Source organism: Corvus hawaiiensis, chromosome 13, assembly GCF_020740725.1.
Source record: "Corvus hawaiiensis isolate bCorHaw1 chromosome 13, bCorHaw1.pri.cur, whole genome shotgun sequence".
Taxonomy (NCBI): Eukaryota; Metazoa; Chordata; class Aves; order Passeriformes; family Corvidae; genus Corvus; species Corvus hawaiiensis.
Window position 1 is genome coordinate 12,125,159 of NC_063225.1, and position 9,071 is coordinate 12,134,229.

The 9,071-nt window shown below is 59.4% G+C and overlaps 1 protein-coding gene across 1 annotated transcript; it reads left to right on the forward strand.

The window, feature by feature from the left end:
* The first annotated feature begins 11 nt into the window (after positions 1-11).
* PAQR5 (progestin and adipoQ receptor family member 5) lies at positions 12-8,510 on the forward strand. The gene is made up of 7 exons (XM_048317966.1): positions 12-201; positions 2,637-2,764; positions 2,832-3,031; positions 4,184-4,310; positions 5,153-5,249; positions 5,926-6,067; positions 7,232-8,510. Exons 1-7 carry the CDS (start codon positions 151-153, stop codon positions 7,453-7,455), a joined length of 969 nt encoding a protein of 322 aa, XP_048173923.1. The 5' UTR covers positions 12-150; the 3' UTR covers positions 7,456-8,510.
* Positions 8,511-9,071: the final 561 nt, after the last annotated feature.

The following is a 9,071-nucleotide window of genomic DNA, read 5'->3' on the forward strand; positions in this document are numbered from 1 at the left end:
ATCCCCTCCAGGCCATCGTGATCCCGGGATTGCCGCTTCGGCCCCACGGAGCAGCCCTGTTCCTGTGGGATGTGGCCAGCAGGGGTTTGAGGCCTCATCCCAAGGGAAGCGGAGCTGGAAAATCCCCGGGATCGGGATCCGGAGCTGACCATGCTGAGCCTCAAAGCGCCCCGGCTGCTCAGCGTCCACCAAGTGCCCAAGGTCAGCTGGGAATTCTGCTCCCGAGGCTCGGGGGGATTTGGGATGTGACAGACGGGAACAGCGTGAGAAGGGGTCACAGCTGTGTCCCGACTCCGGAATTTTGGGGATGCTCCCCATCCTTTTTCCATTCCTGTGTCCATCCCCATCCCCATCCCATCCCATCCCCATCCCCATCCCCATCCCATCCATCTCATCCCATCCCATCCCATCCCCATCCCATCCCATCCCCATCCCCATCCCCATCCATCCCATCCCATCCCATTCCCATCCCCATCCCCATCCCATCCCCATCCCCATCCCCATCCCCATCCCATCCCGTCCCCCATCCCATCCCCATCCCCATCCCCATCCCCATCCCCATCCCCCATCCCATCCCCATCCCCATCCCCATCCCCATCCCATCCCCATCCCATCCCCATCCCCATCCCCATCCCCATCCCCATCCCCATCCATCCCCATCCCCATCCCGTCCCATCCCATCTCCATCCCCATCCCCATCCCCATCCCCATCCCGTCCCATCCCATCCCCATCCCCATCCCCATCCCATCCCCATCCCCATCCCCATCCCCATCCCATCCCCATCCCCATCCCCATCCCATCCCCATCCCATCCCATCCCCATCCCCATCCCCATCCCCATCCCCGTTCCCGTTCCCGTTCCCATCCCGTTCCCGTCCCCGTCCCCATCCCCGTTCCCGTTCCCATCCCCATCCCCGTCCCCGTCCCCGTTCCCGTTCCCGTCTCCATTCCCGTTCCCATCCCATCCCCATCCCCATTCCCGTCCCCATCCCCATCCCCATCCCATCCCATCCCCATCCCCATCCCCATCCCCATCCCATCCCATCCCCATCCCATCCCCATCCCATCCCATCCCCATCCCCATCCCCATCCCCATCCCCATCCCCATCCCCATCCCCATCCCGTCCCATCCCATCCCCATCCCCATCCCCATCCCCATCCCCATCCCCATCCCCATCCCCATCCCCATCCCCATCCCCATCCCCATCCCCATCCCGTCCATCCCATCCCCATCCCCATCCCCATCCCCATCCCATCCCCATCCCCATCCCCATCCCCATCCCCATCCCCATCCCCATCCCATCCCCATCCCCATCCCCATCCCCATCCCCATCCCATCCCATCCCATCCCCATCCCCATCCCATCCCCATCCCATCCCATCCCCATCCCCATCCCCATCCCCCTCCCCATCCCCCTCCCCCTCCCCATCCCCATCCCATCCCATCCCATCCCCATCCCATCCCCATCCCCATCCCATCCCCATCCATCCCCATCCCATCCCATCCCCATCCCCCATCCCCATCCCCATCCCCATCCCCCTCCCCATCCCCATCCCCCATCCCCATCCCCATCCCATCCCATCCCCATCCCCATCCCCATCCCCATCCCCATCCCATCCCCATCCCATCCCCATCCCCATCTCCCCATCCCCATCCCCATCCATCCCATCCCATCCCATCCCCATCCCATCCCATCCCCATCCCCATCCCATCCCCATCCCCATCCCCATCCCCATCCCCCTCCCCTCCCCATCCCATCCCATCCATCCCATCCCCATCCCCATCCCCATCCCCATCCCCTCCCCATCCCCCTCCCCCTCCCCCTCCCCATCCCATCCCATCCCCATCCCATCCCCATCCCCATCCCATCCCCATCCATCCCCATCCCCATCCCCATCCCCATCCCCATCCCCATCCCCATCCCCATCCCCATCCCCATCCCCATCCCCATCTCATCCCATCCCATCCCATCCCCATCCCATCCCCATCCCCATCCCATCCCCATCCCATCCCCATCCCATCCCCATCCCCATCCCCATCCCATCCCCATCCCCATCCCCATCCCCATCCCCATCCCCATCTCATCCCATCCCATCCCCATCCCATCCCCATCCCCATCCCCATCCCCATCCCCATCCCCATCCCCATCCCCATCCCCATCCCCATCCCCATCCCCATCCCATCCCCATCCCATCCCCATCCCCATCCCCATCCCCATCCCCATCCCCATCCCCATCCCCATCCCCATCCCCCTCCCATCCCCATCCCCATCCCATCCCCATCCCATCCCCATCCCATCCCCATCCCCATCCCCATCCCCATCCCCATCCCCATCCCCATCCCCATCCCCCTCCCATCCCCCTCCCATCCCCATCCCCATCCCCATCCCATCCCATCCCCATCCCATCCCATCCCCATCCCCATCCCCATCCCCATCCCCATCCCCATCCCCATCTCATCCCATCCCATCCATCCCATCCCATCCCATCCCATCCCATCCCATCCATCCCATCCCATCCCCATCCCATCCCCATCCCCATCCCATCCCATCCCATCCTATCCCCATCCCATCCCCATCCCCATCCCCATCCTATCCCCATTCCCATCCCATCCCATCCCACCCCTCTCCCCCGCAGCCCTACCGGGAGCCGGGAATTCTCTCGGGATACCGCCCTGCCGGGCTCTCGGCCGGCGCCTGCCTCCGGAGCGTTTTCCAGCTCTCCAACGAGACCCTCAACATCTGGACCCACCTGCTGCCCGCGGGGTGAGCGCCGGCATTCCGGGGGGCCCCGCGCGGCGCTCCCGGGATGCTCACGGCGCCCTTCCCGCAGGTACTTCCTGGGGACGCTGGTGCGGCGGCTCCGGGCGGCGCGGGCGGACCCCGGGGCGCGGGCGCTGCTGCTGTTCCTGGGCACGTGCTGCCTGTACCCGCTGGCGTCGGGCGGCGCGCACGCCCTGGGAGCCATGGCCGGGCCGGGCCGGCACCGCGGCTACTGCTGCGACTACGCCGCGCTGGGGCTCTACGGGCTGGGTGAGAGCCCGGCGGGCGAGGGAACGGGAACGGGGACGGGAATGGGGATGGGAACGGGAACGGGGACGGGGATGGGGATGGGAACGGGAATGGGGACGGGGATGGGGATGGGGACGGGGATGGGGATGGGGATGGGGACGGGGATGGGGATGGGGACGGGGATGGGAACGGGAATGGGGACGGGGATGGGGATGGGGACGGGGATGGAACGGGAACGGAGACGGGAACGGGAACGGGGACGGGACGGGGATAGGGATGGGACCTGGAACGGGATGGGGATGGGGATGGGGACGGGATGGGGATGGGGATGGGGATGGGAACGGGAATGGGGACGGGGATGGGGATGGGGACGGGGATGGGAACGGGAACGGGGATGGGGACAGGAATGGGGATGGGGACGGGAATGGGGACGGGGATGGGGATGGGACCTGGAACGGGGATGGGGATGGGGATGGAATGGGAATGGGGATGGGCTGGGAATGGGAACGGGGATGGCTACAGGAATGGGAATGGGAATGGGAATGGAACAGGAACAGGAATGGGCTGGGAACGGGAATGGGCTGGGAATGGGCTAGGAAGGGGCCGGGAATGAGCTGGGGCGTGGAAGGACAGGTGTGAGCTCAGGTGTAGGGGATTTCAGGAATTTAGCCCAAATTGACAGGATCTTGGGAATTTATCCGGATTTATGGGATTTTGGGAGGCAGGATGAGCTGGGATAGCCCAGATTTATGGGAATTTGGGAACGCGGGGGGTGAGGAGGGGCTGGGTGAGCCCGGATTTCTGGGATGCCACATCCGCAGGGGGAGGTTTGGCGGAAGTTCCCGCTCGTCCTTTCCCTCCTCCCAGAACCCTGGAATTTGGGAATGTCCTGGAGCAGCTCCGGCCACAAATATTTTGGGACAGACCCGGCTCGGCTGGGATTTGGAATAAAGGGAATAAGGGAAAATCCCAGATTTTACCCAATGGGAAGGGCCTCACTGGGAGCAAGTGGCAATTACAGGATATTCCCATGGCTCCACACGCCTCCGGTCCCTCTGGAATTCCCGCTCCTCCCAGCTCCTGTTTGGGATATTCCCGGCCTTTGCCGATGTGCCCAGGAATTCCAGGGGAATTCCGGGATCGGGAGCTGTCCGGGCCCCGCTGTGATTCCAGGCTCGGCGCTGGCGTACTCAGCCTACGCATTCCCGTTGGAATGGGTTGGGAGCACATTCCATGATTTTTACGTTCCCGTGGCTGTGGTCAACACCGTGCTCAGCACCAGCCTGTCCTGCTACTCCAGGTGGGAATTCCGACAGCACCAGGAATTAGGGATGGAGAGTGTGGGCAGGGATCGGGCCCGCCCAGAGCTGGGAAGGGGAAAGAGGGAATTTTTCCCTTGGGAAATGTGGAGAGTTGGATGAGGGAAATGTGGGAGAACGGGAGGAGCGTTAATTGTGGGAAGTTCCAAAGGGGGTTTATGGAATCCTGGGATGCTTTGGATCGGGAGGGAACTTGGGGATGATGCAGGTGCTCTATCCCACATTCCCAGAGAAGCTGGGGATGGATCCCTGGAATGTCCGGGGCTGGGTTGGAGCAGCCTGGGATTGTGGGAGGAATCCCTGCCCTTGGAATGGGATCAGCTGCCGGTTCCCTTCCCAGCCAAAGCATTCCATGGCCAAATTCCCAGCCCTCCGGGGGGGGGATGGGCTGCACCCCCAGCCTGGCTGTGGGATCCGGGGCATCCCATGTGGAATTCCCGGTGTGATTCCCGGTGTATCCCATGTGGAATTCCCTGTGATTCCCAGTGCATCCCATGTGGAATTCCCTGTGTGATTCTCCCTGTATCCCATGTGGAATTCCCTGTGATTCCCAGTACATCCCAGTGCATCCCATGTGGAATTCCCGGTGTGATTCCTGGTGTATCCCATGTGGAATTCCTGGTGTGATTCCCAGTGTATCCCATATGGAATTCCCTGTGTTTCCCAGTACATCCCAGTGCATCCCATGTGGAATTCCCGGTGTGATTCCCGGTGTATCCCATGTGGAATTTCCTGTGATTCCCAGTACATCCCATGTGAAATTCCCTGTGTGATTCCCGGTGTTTCCCACACTCTGCCCTGTGGAATTCCCTGTTTTTCCCAGGTTTCTGGAGGCCGAGTGGCCCCGGCTGAGCAAAGCGTCCCGAATTTTGGCCTTCGTGTATCCCTACATTTTCGACAGCATCCCGATTTTCTACAGAGTGCGTATCCCACAGAATCCCGTGAAATTCCAGCTGCCTCAGCCTGGAATTATTTGGGAAAAGAGGCCCAGCTCAGGATTGGAAAGACAAACAAACTCCGGCAGGAAAGGCGCTCGGATGTTTTTTCCGTCACTGAGTGCTGGCAGATTCCTCCCACTTCAAAGGGCTGGAAAATTCCAGCCTCAGGGAGCTGGGAAGGGCCTTTTCCAGGGATTGAACTGGAGCAGGGCAGGAATGTGGGGAGGGATAAGGACGGGAATGCGGGGTTGGAGTGGGGGTGGGGAATTGGGAATGGCCGTGGCTCCTTTGGGATGGAGGGATGGAGGGAGGGAGGGATGGATGGAGGGATGGATGGATGATGGATGGAGGGATGGAGGGAGGGATGGAGGGAGGGATGGAGGGATGGATGGATGGAGGGATGGATGGATGGATAGAGGGATGGATGGACGGATGGATGGATGGAGGGATGGAGGGATGGATGGAGGGATGGATGGAGGGATGGATGGATGGATGGAGGGATGGATGGATGGATGGAGGGATGCGTGGAGGGATGGGTGGATGGAGGGATGGATGAGGGAGGGATGGAGGGATGGATGGAGGGATGGATGGAGGGATGGATGGATGAGGGAGGGATGGATGGAGGATGGACAGACAGACGATCCCGTTTTCCCGGCAGCTGTCCCGGTGCGCGGCCGGCGGCTGCTCCGAAGGCTCCATCCGGCTGCATTTCCGGCACAGCCTCTGCGCCCTCCTCACCTTCCTCATCCTCACCTCGCGCCTGCCCGAGCGCCTGGCGCCGGGAACCTTCGACCTCATCGGTGAGCGCTGCACAGAGTGCCGGGAATAACCCCGGGAATGCCGGGAATAATCAATCCCCTGCGTTCCAGGGAAACCCAGGAATAACCCATGGAGTCCTGGGAATAAATCCCTGCGTTCCAGGCAATGCTGGGAATAACCCCTTGGGGAGCATTCCATGGAATTCCAGGAATGAACCCCATGGAATGCTGGGAATAAACCCCTGTCATGGTTTGGTGAGCATTCCATGGAATCCTGGGAATAAACCCCCTGGAATCCTGGGAATGCTGGAGGGGAGCAGATATTCCCTTCGGGAATGCTTTAGGTGGGAGGTCCAGCGGTGCCGCTTCCCAACTTTTCCATGGAGGTTTCACATCCATAAAATTGGGATTTCTTGGGAAAATCCTCCCCCAGGAGCAGGCGTGGCAGGGCAGGAGCAGGGAATGGGCGTGGAATGCTGGAAACAGCGGGATTTTCCCGGTGCTGCCCCAGTGGGGATGAGCACATCCCTATCCCACACTCCCAGTCCAGCTGGAGCTTGGCATGGAAGAGCTCCGTGCACGAGGATAAAAGCACAGGGAATGGGAATGGGAATGGGAATGGGAATTAACAGGAGGATAACAGCACAGGGATTGGGACTGGGACTGGGACTGGGACTGGGAATTAACAGGTGGATAAAGCACAGGGATTGGGATTGGGATTGGGATTGGGAATGGGATTGGATTGGGAATGGGAATTAACAGGAGGATAAAAGCATAGGGATTGGGATTGGGATTGGGAATGGGAATGAACAGGAGGAATAAAAACCACGGGAATTGGGAATGGGAATCTGTGGGATGATAAAAACCACAGGAATTAGGGACAGGAATTAACAGGAGGATAAAACTGTGGGAATCGGGAATGGGAATTAATGGAAGGATGAAAACCCCAGGGATTGGGATTGGGAATGGGAATGAGTAGGATGATAAAACCACAGGAAGCGGGAATGGGAATTTGTGGGATAAATATTTCATGGAGCAGGCTGAGCGCGTTTTAAGTGCAGAACCCCGGAATTCCGGAATGCTTTTCCCACTATCCCAGACCGCTCCTGGAGCATTCCGGCCGTGTGGAACCCACCTGGCCGAGCCGAACTCCCATGGAATTTCCATGGAATTTCCATGGCATTTCCGGAGCGTGTTTTGTCGCAGGGCACAGCCACCAGCTTTTCCACGTCTGCGGGATCCTGGGAACGCACTTCCAGCTGGAAGCCGTCTCCATGGACATGGCCGAGCGGCGGGGCCGCCTCCCGATTCCCTCTTCCCTGGAAACCTTTGGATCCCTGGGAATAGGAGCGGCCGCCAGCCTGGCCATCCTTGGGATCTGCTTCCTGCGCCTCCGCCCGGAGCCTATTTCCCGGGAAAAAGCCCACTAGGCTCGGGGATTGCCTCGGATTTCTGGGATTGATCCCATTCCAGAGGGGTCCGTAGGGGTGAGGGGGGGTTTGTTGCCTGCAAATATTCCTTCGGGATTTTCCCAAGGGAAAAGCTTGGCTTTATCCATGGATGGGCTGGGAAACGCTTCCCACCCTGTGGTTATCCACGGGAAAAGCGTCAAATAATCGGGATTTGATCCCTGAAAAGGGACGGGAGCGCTCCTGCTTCCCAAAGAAGCGGGATCCCTCTGGTCTGCCTCAGGGAGGAATCCAGGGAATGTCGGCATCACCACTTTGGAGATTCCCGGTGAAGCCAAGGGCTCCTTAATTCCCGTTTTTCCCTTTGGAAGTGGCCTTCCTTTGGAATTTCCAGCCTTACACTCAGCCCAAGTGCCTGGAAAGGTGGGATGGAGGGATTGGAGCTTCCCTCTGCATTAATTCCCACCGTTTGCGCTCCTTATCCAGCAGAAGGAATTCCGGGAGAGCTTCCATGGGGTGTTCTCATAGGAAAGCTCTTCCAGGCTTTAACTCTGGGAAATCCTGGGAAGTTCATTCCCGTGGGAATGCTGGGTTTCCACGGGGGGGGTGGAAGGACGGGATTGCATCCGGCTGTCCCGGCTGTTCCCGGAGGTTGGGATGGATCCCGGGATTGAGGCCGGGAGACGGGAGAGCTCCACTTCCGAACCTCCCTGGGTTTGGGATCCTTTGGGAAGAGGGTTTTCATGTTTTCCTTGGATGGGAGCGGGATCCATGGAGAACAGTGGGATTTGGAGCAGCTCGGGGATTAAAGGCACTTGGGAATTTGAAAGAATTCCCAGGATCTTCCCTTTGCCGCTCCTGGATTTTACAAGGAGAGCTTGGAGCTCTCAGCCTTTTCCAGGATCCAGGTTTTTCCTTGGATTTTCCTGCAGGGGCACAGCACACACTGCTTATTCCTCGGGAATATTATCCCGGCTAATCTTGCGGGTGTTCCATTGATTTGCTTTAATTGCCTTCACTGCACTTGGGGAGCTGCGGAAATCTGGGATAACGCAATAAAATCTGGGATGAAAGGCTTCAGTGTGGGAGAAATCAATCCTTGGGAATGGCGCCCGGGATTTGTAGGGATTTTTCCAAGCGCTGGAATTGTTTCTCCAATGAAAAGGAACTGAGATCACTGCTCTGAATCCGCTTCGGAATCCAAATATTCCCGGGAAAACAAATCCCTTGGGAGAGCGTTGCTGATAATTCCAGAGTTTATTCCCTTCGGGAGCTGCCGTGAGCGGGGAGGAATCCGGGATTGCAGAGCCAGGAAAAACCTCAGGAATCATCCCGGGATTATTCCAGGTGGTTCAGCTTTTGGACGGAATTCCTGTCGTGGCAGGAATTTGAGGAAAACTGCATTCCGAATGGGACGGAATGCCAGAATTCCATGGAATGCTGAGCGCATGGAATGGGCGATGGTGGATCTTGGAGCAGCACAGGGGGTGGGGTTTTCCTGCTTTTTACCAAAAATCTCAGGATTTGACTCAATTCCCTTCCCAGGAGAAGGAAAAATCCCGTGTCCCGCTGTTCCGAGGAAATAAACCGGGATATTTATTCGCTGGAATGTTTCCTCGTGGGCCTGTGCCCGATCC